At 40.0% G+C, this 21988-nt stretch overlaps 1 protein-coding gene across 2 annotated transcripts; it reads left to right on the forward strand.

Annotated features, from left to right (window-relative positions):
• On the forward strand, positions 1-21911 carry LOC134219735 (EF-hand domain-containing family member C2). 2 transcript variants are annotated; one of them, XM_062698573.1, is made up of 7 exons: positions 1-40; positions 165-219; positions 290-831; positions 15393-15906; positions 15972-16301; positions 16723-17360; positions 21682-21911. In XM_062698573.1, exons 2-7 carry the CDS (start codon positions 169-171, stop codon positions 21893-21895), a joined length of 2289 nt encoding a protein of 762 aa, XP_062554557.1. In that variant the 5' UTR covers positions 1-40; positions 165-168; the 3' UTR covers positions 21896-21911. The 2 variants fall into 2 exon arrangements, with proteins under 2 accessions (XP_062554557.1, XP_062554556.1); XM_062698572.1 differs by lacking the exon at positions 1-40 and having other exon boundaries at positions 61-219.
• Positions 21912-21988: the final 77 nt, after the last annotated feature.

Consider the following 21988-nt stretch of genomic DNA (forward strand, 5'->3'; position numbering starts at 1 on the left):
GCATAATGCGTAGGAATCGTGGATACCAATAGTAACCAAGGTAATGGCTTCTGTTTTGTTGATATTGTTTCGTTGAACACAAGCGTTGTGATTTCAAGTTCAACGAATATTTTAGTGGTGGTTTAATAAAATATTATATTTTCTAACGCATTTTAAAATTTTAGGGCTATGCTTCGTTGTTCGGGGCTTCCATTCCTCCCGGGGAATACTTTTCCCGATGTAAGTAGAAGATACCCAATTAGCCGTCTAAGTACTTCCAAATTTAAGCTTATCGAACCATTTCATTCAGATTGGCCAAACAAAATTCAACAAATCGCATCACTTTGATCGATGGCGTAACATCTGTATGCTGGCCGACCGGAAACGTCCCGGAATCGGCGGGAAGCAATACTCGCCAACCGACGGACCCGAGTATTGCCTTCCGTCGTTGTATCCACCCCGTCAAGGACCCCTCCTACCATCCTGGTTAACATACGACCGGAAGGTTCTTTGCTTCCACGGCTTCTTCCAGGAAACGCTGACCGAAATTGATCGGATTCCGTATCAGATTAGGAAGGTGAAAATCCTCTACTATCTGGAGGATGATACCATGCAGGTGAGCGAGCCCCGCACCATGAATTCCGGCATTCCGCAGGGTTGCCTGGTAACACGGCAACGCATTCCCCGACCGCCGCCGTACGATGGGGAATTTACCTCGCTGCTCGATTTGAACATAAACCACACAGTGCAGCTGTTTGATCGCGTGTACACTATCACCGGGTGCGATGAGTTTACGCGAAAGTTTTTAAACCGGCAGGGAATATCGGTGCAGGAGTCCATCGAACCTCCGATGTGAGTATACAAAGTTATATTATTAAAAGTTTGTTGGAATTTTAATATTGTTAAAGGGGAACTGTCCCGATCTTCATCACACTGAACATATATTCATCTCATCGCGAAACAAAGAAATACAGCACCAATTTTGTCGCTTTTTTTCTCAACTGCTCACTGCTGGGAAAAAAAACACACACAAAAATAAAAAAATAAATCAAATTGCTTTCCATTGCGTTGTTTTTGATGGGATGAATATCGGAGCCATGAGATGAATTCCAGGAGCAGTTCCCCTAATTGATCCAATTCTTAAGGAAACAAATAACATCATTCTAGCAGCGATTATTCAAGTCTAAATCCAATCAATTAAATATTATACCGTAGTCCTAAATGCCTTGTCAACCGTTGTTGTAAAAGGGCTTAGTGCACAGTTTTAAAATGTACACAAAGGAAAGTCCGATACTATCCTTTGATTTTTCATTATAATGTATGTTTTTCAAATTTCAACTCAAAAAATCATGTGACTTGTTTTCGCTATGCCGTTAAGATTAGTTGATCAGATTAGAGTTAATAATGTACAGAGTTTTTTCGTCAATACACACCAAGATTACCACTGACGAGATTTGTACTACTTAGCTCTATACGGTAAGAATGATCAAGTGGAAACAGCGTTTCTTGATAAAGGTTCCTCAGTCACAATGGTCGATCAATCGTTGATTAGCGGACAGGTAGTGGATTGGCCAACAGAATCTTTGTGCATTTACTGAACTGGAGATGTAGAAAATAGATTAAGGATACAATCTGTATCGGAAGTAATCAGCGTTTCAAACTCAACAAAGTCTACACCGTTAAAAGCATTGAATTTCCAGAACACTCGTTAGAATTCAACGAGATGTCGACAAGATTCAGACGCCTAGAATACTTTGCCAATAAAAAGTTTTCACGCTGCAGTGCCAACTGTGTTGATCGGTCTGACCAACTCACACATGTTGGCTACACTCAAACTTCTAGTTTCCGAACTAGCTACGAAAACGTGTATCGGTTGGACTATTAACGAATGTCAACGCAGAAATATTATAGGCATCACCAGCACAGCAAGTTGAAATCCTTGTAATAACGTTGGTAGAAAGAGCCGACAACCAACGAGCCCGCAGAGTTTCGGAACGAACTACTGAGCAGTAGAATCGAGACAGGACTCCTATGGAAACACTACTGGCAGAAATTGGCAGAAAAACGATTGAGATGAGCGACTATCAAAAGAACCTGAACACCAAGGTCGGAAAAAGCTGGTGGCTTCGACCCTTAGGATATCGTGACAGCCTTCGTTAACCATGGCAAGGTTCTTGCCCAGCACGTCTGGAGGGCCGAAATCAATTGGGATGAGAAGATTTCATGGATTATTTACTGTCGCTGGAAATAAAGGCCCATAGGTCGGATCAGAGGTGGCATAGACTGAATATTCAACAACAAGCATTAGGCAACAAACAGGACATTTACATAACACCCAGTGGACCAGTGGAGATTTTTTTTACTTAAGAAAGATGCTCTCCTCAATATGGCGGAATACGAACCCACACTTGACAGCAAGCAAATGCCGACGCATGGCAGTGATAACCGCACAGCTGCCCATTGGTAGCAGAGTGGCGATGGGTGCCCACAAAACTCAATGGCAACTGACGAACCCACTAAACTAAAAGGCCCTTCATTTGAATCAGAAAGTCAATGATATCACGGGTCTGGTTTCCTGTACGACAACAAAGAAGACTGGGTGAAGGACTGTCTAGGTGAAATTAGTAGGGGATGTGGGGGTAAAACAGACAGGGGTCCCGTTTGAGCTAAATCGTTACAAATTTGGCACACTATGTGAATATTATTGCTTGTTTCAAAGTATGAGTACATCTTGTTTACTTTCTTCAAATAATGAAAACTATTCTGTTTATTATTCATTTAATGTAAGCTATGGCTGGAATGCCATGGTGTTGTAATTTTTGAGGGGCCCTCCTTAGCCTACCGGAAAGACGCGCGGCTACAAAGCAAGACTATGCTGAAGGTGGCTGGGTTCGATTCCCGGTGCCGGTCTAGACAACTTTCGGAAATGGAAATTGGCTCGATTTCCTAGGGCATAAAAGTATCATCGTGTTAGCCTCATGATATACACAATTAAAATAAATCGCCGAATTCGATAAAATTTTACCGAAATCTCAACAGCAGAACTGTTCGGTGAATAATTTTACTGATTTTCGGTGATTTTGACAGTTGAACAATGGAAAAAATTACAAAAAATCTGTAAAACAATTACCGAACAGTTGAACCGTTTGTTTGAGAAACTGCATACTGCATATGTAACATTTTTTACCAAAATGAGATTTTTATATATCCTGAATCCTCGTCCAAAAATACGTATCCTGGCAAAAAAACAAAAAAAAATTGTTCGGGGATGTATGATTTTTTTTTCGTTTGTTTGAGAAACTACATATGTGCACGCACTTTGAAGAGCAATTATGGAGTACTGCTAATAGTTTTCGCACTGGAAGTGTCCCACAGTGTTGAGTTTTGCCAAAAACTATTGATCTGTATCGAAGGAATCGAAAGATTTGGTGCCAATTTGTTCAAAAACAGTTTTTTGTTGTTTCTCGAAGTTTTGTAAAATGGACTTATGCAGTTTCTCAAAAACAAATGATTCAGTTCTGCTGTTGAGATTTCGGTAAAATTTACCGAATACTGTGAAATGAGTTAAGTGTGTACTAATGCAAAAATGGTAACTTGGCTTAGAAACCTCGCAGTTAATAACCGTTGAAGTGCTGGATGAACACTAAGCTGCGAGGCGGCAATGTCCCAGTTATATGCATTATCTCAAACAAATGATTCAACTATTATCCAACATTTTTATTTCAAGAGGTACATTTTATAGATGCTTACCCGAGCAAAGTCTGAAAACATAATGAGAGCATATAGAAAACACATTTTGATTTCGACATCAAATTGAAATCATAATTTTTTTTCAAACATGAATCATTATAATTGATTACCCTCCCCTTGGATATGTGATCTTGCCGCGATGGGTGGGCTTACGCCATTAGCACTGATATGACAACCAAAGACATATCCTGTCGTGGTGGTATCACATGTTAACTATTTTTCTTTGGTGCCGCGTTCAGGGATTGAATCCTAATGAGAAAGAATAAGTCTCTCACTTATCATCTCTGTATACATATACGATATGTGCCATACCGCGAGAGACCTTTTTCGCAAGCTGTCATGATAGAGAGCTGATTCGGGATGCTATACCCCATTAGGGTCTGTCTCAATTGGATAATTAAACTCAAATTAAACTTAAAAGTGACAGTTCAATAATTATCGAATAACCCTGCTGGATGAGCAGGATTACTTTTGACAGATATCGAATCATTCTTGATCGATGTCTTATTGGAATTGCTGGGTAGCACGCAGCCATTCTTATGGCCGGGTGAATTTTAAATTTTCGAACTGTCAGTTTTAAGTAAAATTAAATTTGATTCGGGAAATGAGACAGAGCCTTAGAGTGGCCCAAGCTTATATGGAAAAAGTGAAAAGTCTGGAATTTCAAACCTTGCACCCTTAAATGACAGTTTGGGGGTCCCAGAAGCTCCCCTGAAAATTTCAGCTCATTCGGTCCAGTGGTTGGCGTGCGCAAATGGCTCAAAGTTTGTATGGGAAAAGTGATCCAAATGTATGGGGAAACGCAACCGTTTCAGTTGTTTGCTTCTAGGAGGCGCTGTAGTCGACGGATTCATGTTGTGGACAAAATGTAGAACCTTTTTTATATAAGGAAGCGACTGGTGAAGACCGGATGTAAATCCCTTTGAAATTGGCCAAGTTATAAGCATCCAAAGTCGAGGGTGTCGATCGTGTCCCCCAGGGGTGTTTAAAATGAGAGCAACGTACCACCGACCATTGCGGCGGCGATGCAGGCGTATTCGGTGCCGTGCGAAATTAAATGCATGATTATCACGCAATCTCGCGAATTTTTATCCGATTGGTAAATACTTTCCGTGCTCTGTACAGTAGTGTAGCTAGAGAGGGAGGGGGTGACTTACCACTGAAGCCAACGAGCTGAAGTTTTTAAGGGGAGACAAAATTCATGAAATATTTGTAACGAGTTGTTTTCGGACATCGTGATGCCCGTTGCATCAATTTTAGAACGATATGATATAATCGTTACAGACAGAGGGACAGAAGGACAGAAAGACAGAGAGACCTGGGATATTATATAAGTTATATATTTGTCAAACAACAGTTTTAATGTTTATAGCATAATTTATTAACTGTATAAAACAACAAAGTTATCAACAAACAACACTTATACCTTTATTATTTATTTCAACTGCTAGGCCTTCCTTTATAACAGAGCGAGTGCAACCTGGAAAATTTTGCCTATGCTGTTGAACAACTTTGGGAAGATATTGAAGCTGTTCTTCATTTTTTGTAAGTTTTCCACAAAAATCTTGAACTAGTTTAACTCCTCTTTCAGCACAGTCATTCACTACCAAAAATGAATTAATTTTATTTCTACTTTCAACAAATTCTTCCAATTCATCCCATATACTAGGATCTTCTTTGAGAAAATTTGCAGATATTCCAGAAATTTCAAAAAATTCATCGTATTTTGAGAAACAAAATCCGAGGGCGTACAAGAGGTCAACTTATCGATCGTAGATACTTTCAATTTTATTTTTCTTACTTCATCACCCTTACAAGATTTTAAATCGTGTGCCATTTCTTTTCTCTCATCAGTAGATATTTCTGGGTCGATAAAAGCCAGAGCGACTAGTTCTTCACTCAAGTACCATAGATGATTTGCAAATCTTTAAGCCGCAGCCATATACACATTGCTTGATTGATCAGGGAAAGCATCTCGGAAAGTTATCAATTTTTTTGCCAGGTTTAGATCATTTCGTGCTGCTGATGAGGGTTAAGGAGCTTTAAACCAAGACCAAATGTACACACATTACTGGAATTTTTCGCCTTTCATCATCGGTCATGTCAAATTGGCCTTTAAACAGCCATATTTTAAAACAATATATTGCTTTCGCCATCCATCTGGCATTGCTATGTGCTCCTGGTGGCGAAAATTTAATTCTTTTCACACCAAGAAATGCTAAAGATAAATTTAGCTACTCTTTATAGTCTTGTCGTTGCTGTTGAATATTGAGTTGGTTTTTTAAAAATTCAATCAAATGGTGTGCTTCAGTGGAGGGTTTCTCATCTGGAAGCAAGACATAAAAATATTGACATATAGTAGAAGTTATCATCTTATTTGATTATATTCTTACCTCCTCCATAAATAGTAAAAACGCTGGTAGCTGATTGAGATTCCAAGGAAGGCTCTGGTTCCATTGTTGGTTCTTCTTCGATTTTGCCTTTTTTAACTCTCGCAAAGGCAGATCCAGGCCTTCCAACTTCCCTTTGCAGAATAAGGAACTGTATATCCTTATCGTTTTTAATCGAATTTAATGCATTTCGTCGAGCAATGTGAAACAATCGATCCAAATGATTAATGAAACTAGGCTCTTGCTCTTTCTGTTTATCTCCCGCGTGAGAAGATAATTGCTTGCATTTTGTTAAATAATTTTAGGAGCTTAACAACAGCATTGTAGTGTTGCATTAGAGGAATTCTATATTTCTCCCAAAAAATTTGAAGTTCAGTTACTACAGTTTTAGCAGCTGGTTTTATACTCAAGTGTTGATTTTTCATTATAAAACGCATCCGACCAAGCACATCACCGTTTGAAGGCAACTTTACACCAATTTTGAGTTCTTCAGTTTATGTCAATTTTGAGTAATTTTTTTTAGCGTGTCAGCTCGAAGATAAAACGACGCCAGAAAATTGCGAGATTAAACATCGAACAATATCCCGGATGTGTTTTTCCACTAAAAAAAAGATCCCCCCCCTTGCCCCCCCTTATTCACCCCCTCCCTTTCTAGCTACACTACTGTACGGAAAGTATTTACCAATCGGATAAAAATTCGCTAGATTGCGTGATAATCATGCATTTAATTTCGCACGGCACCGAATACGCCTGCATCGCCGCCGCAATGGTCGGTGGTACGTTGCTCTCATTTTAAACACCCCTGGGGGACACGCTTGAAACCCTCGACTTTGGATGCTTATAACTTGGCCAATTTCAAAGGGATTTACATCCGGTCTTCACCAGTCGCTTCCTTATATAAAAAAGGTTCTACATTTTGTCCACAACAGGAATCTGTCGACTACAGCGCCACCTAGAAGCAAAAAACTGAAAAGGTTGCGTTTCCCCATACATTTCGATCACTTTTCCCATACAAACTTTGAGCCATTTGCGCACGCCAACCACTGGACCGAATGAGCTGAAATTTTCAGGGGAGCTTCTGGGACCCCCAAACTGTCATTCAAGGGTGCAAGGTTTGAAATTCAGGATTTCATGCGTTTTGGGCCAGTCTAATACCCCATGATAAATTTCTTTTAGAAAGCTCCAAATCCGGGGAGCAATGGCTCTGATGATGCATTTCAACTTGTTCTACACAGCTGTGCAGTAACCAACACGAAAGGAGCGAAAACAAAGCGAGAATCACCATTTTTCTGTGGGGGCTGCCTATCCGATTATGTTTTTTCGCACTTGTATACTGCCGTCATACGCATATTTGTCCCATGTTTGCTGGGATTTCCTATGTACATGGAACCATTGTGCGTAGAACGGCAGTATACAAGTTTGATAAATTTGTTATCATGGCTTGTTATGATTCGGAACAGTTTTTGCCTCTCTTTTATCGTTGCTCGTTATCTATTGAGAGCGATTTCTGCAAACCCTGGCCGCGTTACATATCTAGCAATGACGCACTAATTTAACGCATGTGCATTAGGGCAGTTCACATTTCAAAAATGTTCGAGAATTCCAACTCCCATATGTCTATTAGCATAATTTTGATAATATAGAAGTCCTGGCAAAATTTCAGGCAATTCGGTGGCCATTTAGGGGTGGCGCGAAGTCAATTAATGTTTATATGGAAATTTGTATGGGAAAAACTAAAAATTTATTCAAGTCTCCCTACAATTGTCAAATTGGGATGAATTCAAATAAGCATCCCCTACCTCCCTTTTTGGAATCTATATAAAGGAGACCTCCGGATAACACATTAGTTATGAGTGGATTGAACGGTTCTATTGACAGTGTGAATATGAGATAAATGGATAAAATGGTGTAATTAGCCTCAACGTAGCAGTGGAAATATAAATCAAAATTAATGAGTTATCCACTGGTTGAGCTCAAATAGACTCCAAAAATGGAGGTTGGGGATATTTATTTGAATTCATCACGATTTAAGAGTTGTAGGGGGATAAATTTTAATTTTTTTCCATACAAATTTCCATATAAACATAAATTGACTTTGCGCCACCCCTAAATGGCAACCGAATTGCCTGAAATTTTGCCGGGACTCCCAAATTATCAAAATGATGCTAATAGACATATGGGAGTTGGAATTTTCGAACATTTTTGAAATGTGAACTGCCCTAATGTGCATTTGATCCAACGGACATCGTGTCTTGGAGCCTTGAATGGTAGTGCAGTCAGACAGAGGCCTTTTTCATCAGTGATAATGATGTGAGTTCTCTTATTCTCGGCTATACTTTTCTGATGCGTTCCCTATGACGATGAGTCGTAGCCACGCTTATAGGGGAACTGGGGGTAGGACGCCCACGTTAAGGAAAATGCCATTTTTATCAATGAAAACCACCATTTCAGCCAGTTTTCATCAGCGCATACTGAAGAACAGCATATCTGCGACTGACTACCGATAACAGATATCTAATTGTCCATTTTATTGCACAGAAATTTGATTTTTTAAAAGCACCCGAAAAAAAATTATTTTGAAACCATGCGGGGTGAGATGCGCCAGTGGATGGGTTAAAACGCGCATGTGCTTATCGTACTGATTTTCATTTTAATTGCCTACATTAAGGCAATTAACCGAATGTTTCAGCTGTTTCGGTCATACGAAATGAGCATGGGCGTAATGCCCCACACCGACCTCAGAAGTTTGAAGGCCCATAAAATCGTTTTAAAACCATTTTTGACGATGATTTCGTGTGGAACATAAAGAACACGAGTAAGCAGCATGGCTCATGGCTCAATTATTAATTTATCAATGTATAACAGCGACAGAACCCTGGGCTTTGGATTATAATTCCCCACAAATATTGATATATTCTAGGAGAATTGTAATCTGTGCTGGTAGGAGTCTACGAACTGGGGTTGAAATCTATTTGAATACACATGAAGAAAGTGGTGTAGATTATGGGAATTGAATTGTAAGTTCGTATACTCCTATTCGGTTTCCTCAATGACCGACAGGGTGCGTGCTACAGGTCGCGGATAGAAGCTAAGGGAGGTGTGGTATAATTCGACTGAATTTATTGAATAAAGAGCCTTTTAATAGTCAGTCAATTGTGCTTAGCCTCCTATTGTGTTGTAACTGAATAATGTCAAAATAGATAATCGATACAGACACCTCTTTTCACAACAATCTATAATTCATTTGAATGTATTCAACATTGGCTCCATAGCTTAATGTCCTATGTGACATATTTTTGAAGATACTATTTAGCTGATCCAAGTCTAGCATCCTGTACTAGAGAGTTACTTTAGAAGAGACTTCTCATAATTTTATCGTAGTCAACGTTTATGTTAAAAATAAGTTATAAAATGGAGTGCTCATTATTTCCTGCTAGATCAGTTACAAGACAACGTGGACCACATTGAGGAAAAATTATTCAATAAATCGATATTATTGTCGAAAGGCCCAGCTATGCTGTAACAAATTAATCACTTATTATATAAATCTCTAACTGAAATTAGAAAAAACAAGCTACTTAATTAAATCCGACTGATATTAAATATAACACTACACTAATTTGAGAATCCCATTTAAAAGAACCTCATAAATAATAAAATTACATTTACTAATATCCATTCTTTTCATTATTTTCGTCACTATCTAACCCGATCTCAACTATAATAAATTATGATGGAGCTTCGAAATTGAGAAGACTCCGAGCCAACACCAAATGCAGCATGATCCTACTAATATCGTCAGGAATCGGAAGAATCTGAAATCTGGTAAACACTTATTAAAGCTAATAAGTGGTAAGTAGATAGAAAGAATACATACATGGTAAGTGCAAATAACTTATAAATTTATCATATTTTTATTCCATTGCGTAAATGTATATATCATATGTGTTTACTTTGTAAATGATAACCGTACTTTGTTTATATATATGCACATTTGTGAAAAACGTACATATATTTCTGTGAGTGTGTGTATATTATATCAAAACAATTGTTTAGGAAATAGATGATTTAGGAATTGATTTAGGAAATAGGTGGAAAATAATGTTGAAGTGTTGTTTAGGATGGTTACTGAGAAGTGCAAAATATAGTTGATGTAAAAATTGATGCAGCGGTGTTGGCGTGAAGTGAATTAAGTGAATCGACTCATCATTAAACACACGACTGCAATATATGTTCAACAAAATCGTAAGCAGTGACTTATATACTTATTAATACTATGTTTGCACTACGGCCTGAATAACATGTTATTCAAATTATCGACAAAAGAAAGCTCATCAAGATAGCCGAATAACATGTTACAAGGCCCTAGTAAGAACATAGTATAAGTCGTGACGTGAATTTGGAAAGGTTGAACGGAATTATGAACAAAGATGGTGCCGACGATTTAGTAATTTGGTTTTGACCGTTTGGTGATTTTTCGGTGACTCGTTTCTGAGGCTGGTTTCCTGCTTAAGGGAGTTAGGATAGTGGAGAAGTTGTGAATGTGAAGAAAGAACGATACGGTGATAGTGACCGCAATAATGTTCGGTGATCATGATGACTATGTTAACATTAACGTAATGATAGTAGGTAAATATGATGCGTGATTTCATTGCTTATACTGAGTGAAATGATTCGTAGTGGCAGAAAAACTTATATACTTTTGTAAAGGTAAAGAAGAAGAAAAGAGTGATGTTGATATTAGTGATGGTAGTTTGACAATACTAAGTGCTTATAATGAGGGGTGGGCTGTTATACAAATCCTTGTTTTCATCAACACGGCCCATAACAGTGACCACATGAGCAACATCGCTTAGGAACGTCTGTGTGATGATGAAAACGGAGGCTCCTAGAAGCCAATACGGGCGGGGTACAGTGTAGATTAATAGCAAGGGACAGCTGCCATTGTAACCACCACAAAAAAAAAAAAAAAAAAAAAATCAATGTATAACAGCGACAGAAAGACTAAATTCCACCGAGCTAGAATTGCATCAAAACACGCAAAAATCGTTTTTTCGAGTTTTTCATGTATAACTAGAGAAAAATCATGAAATATATGTATCCAATGGCAATATTTTTCATTGCTTTATCGTATAGACTATTGAAAATAATCAAAATGGGGATATTTAACTTTATTCAGGGGTGGCGCGTTTTAACCCCTATGGGCGTGCTACCCCCACTTCCCCTATTTAGCTAGCTAGGTATTAATTGATAAACAATGTATTCAAGACATTCGTAGGGAATTGACTGCTGGATTTACTGAGTAGAAGTTTTTTTTAATCTGGGAACGTGGTGCTAGTGTTATTTTGTTATGTCTCACTTAGAAGAGCCATAATAAAAAATACCACACATTATAATGATGGTATATTATCAATCTTATGACGGCTTCATTCTCGATAATTTTTACTAATATTTAGGGAATAGGCGTGATGAAACTCTACTTTGCCACCGAAAAGTGAATCCTATAGATGACTCATAACTAATCATTAGTACATTATAGATAATAACAGTTAGTTTGGAATCGAATAAGCCACTTATTAAAGTCCTAGACTATCGTTACAAAGGAATGACAATAAAACAGACTAAATGTACGAACAGTTTCCACTTTTTACAAGACATAACATACATTGAGTTTGATAGTATTGACATAGAACAAAAACCATGAAGAACCAGTAACTTAGGCAAACAAAGTAATTTAACTAACGCATACTTCATACCTTCTGACCATAAAGACAAGAATGACATCGTACAGATCAATCTATATGATTAAGAATGAAATAATGGGAGAGAATATTTATTAAAGTTGTAAATATAATGTCTTTTGAGCCAGCTCAACAGTGTCTTAATGGACGACATGATCCTTGTCCGACTGGAAAACTGCTTCAAAAGTTATTAACTTGTCATTTTTATAAATCGGGGATTGAACACTTTCTTATATTTGATAAAAGAAAAACTTCCGACTCAGTTTCTACAATGAAGCATTGGGCAACATGTTCCATGTGAGTCGAAAAAACTGCTTCGGTCGATTTTGAGTGCATACAATGACAATAGACGTCTAAATAGCATAAAAACTGACAAAATAATTTGACTCTGACAAAAAAATTACAAAAATGACTTTAAACTATTACGATGTTAGTTAGCATGAGACCTGTCTGACTATTTATGAACGTAATTCCCTCTGATTCAGTTGCAACAGCGAAGCGGTCTTCTTGGACGACATGTTCCGTGTACGGCTGGCAAACTGCTTCGAAAGGAATTATGCAACGGTATCATCAAAGGCCTGGTGCAGAGGTTTCTACTCTATTCAGTTTCCCGCCAGTAAACCTTAAAAAAATATGAATCATTATGATTGATTACATACTTTGATCTCATTTTGCTGTAGATTTCTAAATTGTATGATCTGACATCAAACTGTGTACTTATTTTGTTATCGGAACCAATATCGTTTTCGATTTGCTCTCATCAATAGCAGGAATAGTTTTCGATTTGATGTCACAGTAAGATTTTTTTGCTATACATTTTGTTATTTTAACCGTTAAAACGACCAAAAATATATCAAATTAAGTAATCATATTCGGCGATTTCACAACATCAAAACGAGTTATCGTTTTGCTCTGAAGCTTTGCTCGGGGTGTTTCTTGATGACGGCACAGCTCCTCGCACTCCGCTTCTTCCAGGCGGTGTTTCTTTTCATGAAAAAGGCAGGTTGGATCGAGAACCAATCGTTCCGTCGATTTCGTTCCACATACCCGAAGTTGCTCTCTCTCTCTGCTAGTGGATGCTTTAACTGTACTCCAGCAGTGCTCGAAAGGGACACTTCGAGCTCACCCTCTTCCAGAAACGCTTTCTCAAGATTCCGCGCATGTGCAGTGGAGATTATGGAGATTTTCAGCACTAGGCTAGCTCATCTCTTAGCGTTCAAATCTCCTATGGTAACTATGGTGACGTTGTGGCTTGGGCAGCTGTTGTACTCATGTTCTAGCCGCGCGTAGAATGCGCCATTATCATTATCTGTGTTCCAAAGTGTGGGCTAAGAACGTTGATAATGCTAAAGTTGAAGAACCGCCCTTTGATCCTCAACCTGCACATTCTCTCATTGATCGATCACGGACCTCTGAAACTCGTGTGGTCTGCCGCAGCTCGGTGCTTTTTTTTCAATTTTGTTTATTTGGTAGGCTGAGGCGTATATAATACTTTACGGGGCCATGTTCCGTCGGTACTGCACATAGGGTGGGCGGATGCTGGGTAAGACTGGTGGCTTCAGTAAAGACCGCCCTATGAGCCGTTCCAACCGTGCGTACGCAGGATCAGCACTGCACTATGTTCAGATGGAAACAATTATAAACTGTAGACCACTGACCTCAATATCATAGACTCACTGCTGATGCCAAATCACTTCTTCTTCTCAGCTGTACCGAAGTACATCAACTTAAAAAAAAACTATTGGCGAATAAGCTATAGTCCATAGCATCTGGAACCTGATTTAAGACACACTGGACGAATTCTGACGGCGATGGTACCCTTCGACCATTACTCAATAAACAAAGTGATTGGAAGACGTCTTACCTCTATGCTAGTAATCATAGTTGACGGGAATGTTGGGAACCGCTGGTAAAAGGAACAAGTGGTATGAACGAATCCGGGAGATGGGCGAAGATGTTACCGAAGTGACAGAACTGACATGACATGAAGGAAAAATGTTAGGAATATTTGCAGAAGTCTACCCGATCACCATCCCCAATGAACCATCCCCAACAACTTATCTTTAGCCTAATCTATCGAGCAACACGCAACAAAAACCTACACTATTACTACGTCATTCCTTATTCCTCCAGTCTTCAGTTAGCCTTGCAAAGGCGTAGGATTGCCAATCCGGAGATGGCGAGTTCGTTTCTCGGTCCGGTCTAGGATGTTTTCAAGTGGAAAACATTCTCGACTCCTTGGGCATAGTGTACTTGCTTGTACTTACAATGGCGGGCATAGAAAAGCTTTCAATCAATAATTGTGGAAATGCTTATAGAATATAAAGCCGTAGAAGAAGAAGATTAATTCATTATCATAAGCATGATGACCATACACTTCGAAGTTGCTACTCCATGATTGACCTGAACAATCGTAATTGCATAGGTAACCAATGGATGGAGCATGAGAATTACTTTCCAACCTCAATGTGTACAGCTCTAAAATTGTTGATGATCAATTACGGCGCAGGCTACGTTCTAACGGATCTATCGGGGATGAGAACCAAATGATGATGTAGTCACTTGCTTGCTGCGGACCGACAACACCATTACACTTACCACGAGATCACGCGGAATTGTATTGAAATTTGGAAGTTAAGTTTCATGGCTGACATTAAAAAAAAGACTGGAATTATTCAAGAGACATTTCCAGTGAAACTCAAAGCAAGTGTCTATCCTCGAATCTTTTTTCGTTGTTTATGTTGAGGGAGAATCTTTTTTCGTTGTTTATGTTGAGGATCATCTTTCACCCATTAATCTTTCTCTGCAATTAGCCTTGGGGGACGTTCAAAAATGATGTCACAGGTTTTAGGGGGGGAGGGGGTGTAAGATTTTGTGACAGTACATGTACTAGGTATACAAAAAAGCGTGACAGAGGGGGGGGGGAGGGGGTCTAGAAATCCCAAAAAGTAGTGGACGTCATATTTGAATCGCCCCTTGGATGATAAACGAAAATCTTGCCTATTAGATGAAAATCCTTTTTCGTTTCATCACTTTTACCCACTCACTCACTTTTCGCGAGAATTATCGCAGAACAATTACAAAATTGTATGGCCGCGCCGGGATTCGAACCCAGAATAGTAACAATAATAGCCGTAGGGATGCGCCTACTCTAGCCACACCACCACGCACGCTATCTGTATGAAAGCATTAAGTTATTTGTTCTACATAACCTACTACCATCTGCATTGAAGACGCAACGAAAAGACTCGAATATGAAAGAAAAAGAGCAAACTAACGTTTGGCGGCAATCGAAGTGAGCGAAAAATGGTTATCACTCTCCAGGCTGTTTTTCTTTCCCGAAAAGCGATTTCTCCCCGTGAGGGAGCATCCTGTGCTCCTGAGATTGAGTGAGCGATACGAACCCTGTCTACGTTAAATAATACTGAATTTACACGAAAAGTTTTGCATTACAGAACCCAATGCAACGTTTTATGTTCGCGATAAAAGTATAAAAAGCACTAGTTATAATTATTATTCCTTCTATTTACAGCGACCCAAGCACTGAACTACGTAAAAAGCAAGACGCTGCCAAGTTAGCCAAAAGACCAGCCTACAAGATAGATACCTTGGGCAAATTCTTGGAATTTGACCGGAAGGTCTTGCGCTTCCAAGGGTTCTGGGACGACCGCTCCAGTTTATTTGGGGACGTACACGAACTGGAGGTACTCTACCATTTGAGTGATGATACGTTTGAAATTAAGGAGAAACTGCCGCTGAACTCCGGCCGCGACTCGAATGGCATGTTTCTGCGGAGAGGTCGCCTACCGAAACATTTCGAGCGGTTACCGGTGATGGGCGAGAGCACTCCAGTTACCGTGCTCAACGTGATTGGAGGTGGACTGAAAGGCGGTCGTTACCTGACGGATTGTGTCGGGATCGGCAGAGTCGATGATAACTACTATAAGGATGCTGATCTGGCAATAGGAAAAGTCATAAACGTGTACGGCAGACGGGTAATCTTGACGGGATGCGATCATTCCACAAGTGATTACTATAGAATTAAGGTAGCTCTCCATGACAGTAACTACGATCGCAGTACAAGATATAAATGAAATATGTTTCATTCTAGTTTGGCATCGAAGATTTCACTCCCATATCAGGTTACAGTGTAACGAAGAACGAGTTTGAGCGTCGCTATCGCAGGGAACGTCAACTGCCACCCTACAACGGATGGGGATCGCATGAAGATTCAGAAGGAAACTGCATTACAGTTGAGCCAACGCCTCCGAAGATCGACTTCCGCAAGTTTGTAGTGTACGATCGGTGCAACCTTCGCTTCGGGGCTCGCATGATTTCAAATATTAAAGAAAACAATGATAGATTTTTTGTGATTACGTACTATTTGAGCGACGATACCGTATCTGTGTATGAGCTGATGATAAGAAATTCCGGATTCATGGTACGTATACTATATACTACTAAAGATATACTACAGTGATGTATATGTAGACTAGTGATCCCCAGAAACGTTTTTTATCCTTAAATTATTTTTATTTATTTGCTTCTCAGAAAATAAAAATAAATTTGTATCCTACAAGTTAGTACTCAAACGAAAGCTTATAAATATATCCAGCAGCAAGGGTATTAAAAACACTTCGTGTAACATGATCAAAGCCAAAAGAGGTGTCGCGTGAAAACTTTGCTTTGAATTAGTTGTACCAGTGTTTTTCAGACCAATATGCGATTTAATACCCTTAGCAGTACTAACTTGTAAGATAAAAAAATATATTTATTGTCAGAGGCAGAAAAAACGTCCAATATGCGGAGGATCACTGATTTAGAGTAATAGAGAGTGAAAATATCGAAAATACATATTACAGGGAGGTGAATTCATGAAACGCCAAAGAATTCTTCTACCAAAACAAGATATCTTCACGCCTGCCAGGCCACAGTACTTCGCTGCTCAAGACTTTTACCTTGGTGCAATGGTCGTTCTGCAGGATCACAAGTTCAATGTTACGAATGCCGACATATATGCGCTGTCGTTCATGGAAGCACATTGTGAAGAGTTTCCGCTATCAAACGTTTCCAAAATCGTCCTGAAAATACGCAATGCTTTGCGGCCGATCTACAAAGAATATGTTGCTAAGCACATGGCTAAAGTGGAGCACAAAAAAGTGGACGATGGAAGTGTGGCTACCGTCACGTACGAAGCGCTTCGTGATATGTTGTTGGAATTATTAAACGATCAGATAGTGGAACAGGAAATAGTCACCCTGTGCCGGCAGTTTTCAGCTGAGTCCAAGAAGGACGTCAGCTGTGATAAGGAGTTGGTTCGATCTGCCATACACGGTGAGCTGACGCGGCAACTATGGAACGATTTGGAGCGTACAAAGGAGCACATGTATCACTTGAATCCCATTGCCGAAAAATGGATGAGTCCACGGGATATAGTGGTAACGGTGAAGGCGTGTAGAATTCCATTGGACAAAGCGCTGATAGATGCCATGTTGGAGGTGTAAGTATTAAAATTTAACAGAAATCAACAAGTTATTTTAAGATTCGTTAAGAATCGACGAAATCTTTAGTTTAGTATTGCCAAATTCCTTTAGGAATATGTTCGAAAAGATTAACTATGATTATCATTGGATTAATCTAAAAATCATAAGACAAATATTCAGAACTACTTAGTGGAATATCTTCACTTGTCATGAAACGATTTATTTACATTTAATTCCACCACTTGATTGTTACTTAACAGATACGTATGTCGACCTCTACAGTAAGGCCGTCTTCAGTGTCTCAAACTCGACTCGACTCAGGTCGTGGTGGAATTAAAAGGGATGGTAGTAACTCCTCTTACATACTTCATACTTGATTCTTGATGGGCTACAGCTCTTCGATGAACCTACGCCGACTGGAGTATCCTTCTCCACTGGACTTGATCCTGAGCCAATCGCTTCCAGTCGCCCTGAACATTGAGCGCCCTCAGGTCCTCTTCAACTGCAAAAAGCCATCGTTTAACGCGGCCTTCTACGAAGCCTGCGGCCTCTTCCAGGTTCTTGATACTTCCATACTTGATACTTGATGGGCTACAGCTCTTCGATGAACCTACGCCGACTGGAGTATCCTTCTCCACTGGACTTGATCCTGAGCCAATCGCTTCCAGTCGCCCTGAACATTGAGCGCCCTCAGGTCCTCTTCAACTGCAAAAAGCCATCGTTTAACGCGGCCTTCTACGAAGCCTGCGGCCTCTTCCAGGTTCTCTACTAAATATTATCTTTTCGCTTGACGTTCTTCCGGCATACGAACAACGTGTCCAGCCCACCGTAGTCTGCCGTGTTGTAGCTTAACAATATCCAGCCCTTTATACACCTGGTACAACTCGTGATTCATGCGACGCCGCCAGATACCGTTCTCCTGTTTACCATTGAGTATTGTCCGCAGCACCTTACGCTCAAACACTCCGAAAGCTCTCCGGTCAGCCTCATTTAACGTCCATGTTTCATGGCCGTATAAAGCCACCGGAAGAATCAGAGTAGTATACAGCGCGAATTTTGGTTTCGTTTGCAGACTACGAGACTTAAGCTGGTTATGAAGTCCGTAATAAGCCCTATTTGCAGCTGCAATACGCCTTTTCACCTTGCGGGTAACATCATTATCGCACGTCACTTATGTTCCAAGATACACAAATTCTTCTACCACTTCAAATTTTTCACCATCCAGCACCGTTTCGCTACCACCACCACTAATGAACCCACGTTGATTGCCAGCGACCATGTAGGGTATGACGGGGCAAGATGGGTCGCCTAAGGCGAACCCTGAGTATCTCAAAACAGAAACATTTTAATTCAACTTTTCAACATGGATCTATAAAAATAGTTCATAATCTGTAAGCCTGGGGTATGAAATAACAAAAACTCCGCTTTTTATTCCATTTCGAGTCATTTAAGTAGAAGTCTATTTTTCTGTCAATCAAAAAATGGCGGGGTAAGATGGGTCAAACAGCGGGGCAAGATGGGTCACCTTGAAATACTGCAATTAATATTGTTTTTATTCCCAATATTGAATTACACATAGATAGATAGCTGAATTGCCATTAATTATATTGAATAAAACATAATTTTTTAGCCTTGGATGAAGAAATGGCTCTACATTTAAAATGTCTGCAAATTATTATGAAAACAAGCCGTCTAAGTATTGCTTTCTTAAAAACAAAAAATAGACATTTTCAATAAACAAATTAACATCATTATGTCAAAAGTAACCTTAAAAAGATTAAACTAGCAATGGAAAATATGTTTTGAATACGAACTATGCCCTTCAGTATGTGCTGACCCATCTTGCCCCATTCGTAAGTTCATGTTAGAATGTCTAATTTTCGATCAAATTTATTTATTTCAACGCAGTTAGTATAACATCACCTACATTACTTATAATACGTTCACTATGTTACTAAAAATGTTTAAATTTTACATTGCTCGACGAGATTACACGTTTTATAGAAAGTGTGTTTTGCATAAGAAACAAATATTTTACCTTGCCATACTCTACCAAAATAAAATTTTCTCATCAAATCGAGTGATAATAAAGTAGAACCAAATTATTCCTCCTACAAAGTCATAATCTCCACATTAAAATGTACACGATGCTCAAAAACGGCCCTGACCCATCTTACCCCGTGACCCATCTTGCCCCACCTAACCCTACTTCATTATGCTGGTATTGATCGTGAGTCCAATCCTCGCTGTCTCCTTCTTAAAAGACGCAAAAGCCTCTTCTACGGCACGGCGATCAATCCCGATAATATCGATATCGTCCGCAAATCCCAGGAGCATATGTGATCTTGTGATAATGGTACCGCTTCTTTGCACACCAGCTCTTCTAATCGCTCCCTCGAGCGCTATATTGAACAGTAGATTCGAGAGTGCATCACCCTGCTTTAATCCATCTAAGGTAACAAATTACGTCGATATTTCATCCGCAACCCTTACACTCGATTTCGATCCGTCCAACGTTATACGAATCAGCCGTATCAGTTTCACCGGAAAACCATGTTCAAGCATAATTTGCCATAATTCATTCCGTTTTACTGAATTGTACGCCGCCTTGAAATCAATAAACAGATGATGTGTCTGCAAGTTGTACTCCCGGAATTTATCGAGGATTTGTCTCAAGGTAAACATTTGATCCGTCGTTGATCGTCCCTCACGAAAACCTGCTTGGTATTCGCCGACGAAGGACTCTTCAAGCGGTCTCAATCTGTTGAACAGAATACGGGACATAATTTTGTACGCCGAATCAAGGAGGATTATTCCTCGGTAATTGGCGCACTCCAGTCTGTGCCCTTTCTTTTGTGTCTAACCAGCTAGCAGGCAATTTCTCGTCTTCCCATATTTTCGACATAATATGGTGCAGAACTTCATAAAGCTGTTCACTGCCATGTTTGAGGCGACTCCACAGCTTGTCCATCGTCGCTAATATTTATTCTGTTCACCGATGCACTGTCACTTCCACTACAACAAAGTCTCGAAGTGTTGCTTCCACCTGGCAGCCACTTCGGTTTTATCTGTCAGCAAATTCCCTTCTTGGTCGTTGCACATGACGGGAGATGGCGCTGTCTTTCTCCGCACGCCATTGACAGACTCATAAAACCTCCGCATATCATTCTGCTCCATTTTTTCCTGCGCCTCGCTAATCACTTGTTCTTCATATTCTTTCTTCTTTCTGCGGTGGGTTCGTTTTTCGGCTGCTCTTGCTTCCTTGTACCGATCTCTATTCGATCGGGTACCCGACACCAACATCCGGCTTCTGGAAACGTTTTTCTCGTCTGTCACTCTCTGACATTCCACATCGAAACAACCCGCCCTGGGTCGCCTCTGTGCAGTGCCTACCACTTCTCGCGCTGTTCTGTTCACCGCTTCATGGATCGACTCGCATAGATCGTTGATGTTGCCGATATTCCTTCCGCCTGCAATCGCTGGATATAGTAACGTATCGTTCGCTGTGATCTTTCGTTCGATACAGTTGACAACCGTGATCGAATTTTACTGACAACGAGGTAGTGATCTGAATGTCCGCACATCGATAACATCCGAGAAATGGCGCCCATCCACCAGAACATGGTCTATCTGGTTGCAAGTTTCACCATTCGGGTGTCTCGTTCTTTCGTGCATGTTCTTTCGTGCAAAGTAGGTGCTACTGATGGCCATCCCTCTGGCAGCAGCGAAATTTATTAGCCGTAGGCCGTTGTTATTGGTAGCAGAGTGAAGGCCCTCCCTACAGATTATGGGACGTAAAAAGTCCTCGTAACGTTGATTAGGCTATAATTGAAGAATTTACCCCGTATCCTCAACACACAGATTCGTTCGCTAATGGGCTTCCACCGCATCACTCGCTTCATCTGCTTGCCCATCACTACGAAACCAACTCCATGCTCTGCTTTTCCGCTGCCGCTGTGATAGATGTTATACTTAAATGCAGTGTTGGTCGTGGGGTTAACGGCTCGAAATTCACGTTCTCCGCATTTAGGCCATGGGACTTCTTGAATAGCGGCCACGTTCACTCCAACCTTCTGCAGTTCACGAGCCAGAAGGCTCACTCATCCAAGTTCATTTAGGGTCCTGACATTCCAGGTACCGAGTTTCCATTCTATCATAGAATTCCCCGGGAATAAGATAATTTCTTGGGAATTTATGGTATTCATTGGATTTCCGTGATAATGGTCAAATTATCGGATTTCTTTTTAGAAAGCGAAAAAATCTCGAATTTCTTTCGAAAGCGTCGGATACTCCATCACCATCACCACATCTAATATATTTTATGTACTTCCTATTCAGGTTAAACCGAAACGACCGTGGAGAGATTGAAATGAAAGATTTCCTAAACATGTTAAACCCCGTTGAGGTGCCCTGTAGGCCACTACAGCCGCTCAATATCAAGCACGACGTCTGCTACTTCACCCCGTATCGGGTCACCGGAAACTTAGTCGACTGGGACAAACTGCTAAACAGTATCGATTTGGAGGTGGCTCTGACTACTCAAACATCTTGATCAAATCACCAGATCCAAACCTTCTACAAGCCAAACTAATGTGTGTGTGTGGGTGTTTTCGTTAATTCTAGTATTAGAAAAATAAATTTGCGG

This window comes from Armigeres subalbatus, chromosome 3 (genome assembly GCF_024139115.2).
Source record: "Armigeres subalbatus isolate Guangzhou_Male chromosome 3, GZ_Asu_2, whole genome shotgun sequence".
NCBI classification, from domain to species: Eukaryota; Metazoa; Arthropoda; class Insecta; order Diptera; family Culicidae; genus Armigeres; species Armigeres subalbatus.

What these genes read in the sequence shown, in the direction of transcription:
- LOC134219735 (XM_062698573.1), top strand. Translation starts at nt 169, where the DNA reads ATGCTTCGTTGTTCGGGGCTTCCATTCCTCCCGGGGAATACTTTTCCC. An exon ending in CGGGGAATACTTTTCCCGAT is followed by an intron (nt 220 to 289) that starts GTAAGTAGAAGA and finishes CATTTCATTCAG; the next exon opens with ATTGGCCAAACAAAATTCAA. An exon ending in GTGATTACTATAGAATTAAG is followed by an intron (nt 15,907 to 15,971) that starts GTAGCTCTCCAT and finishes GTTTCATTCTAG; the next exon opens with TTTGGCATCGAAGATTTCAC.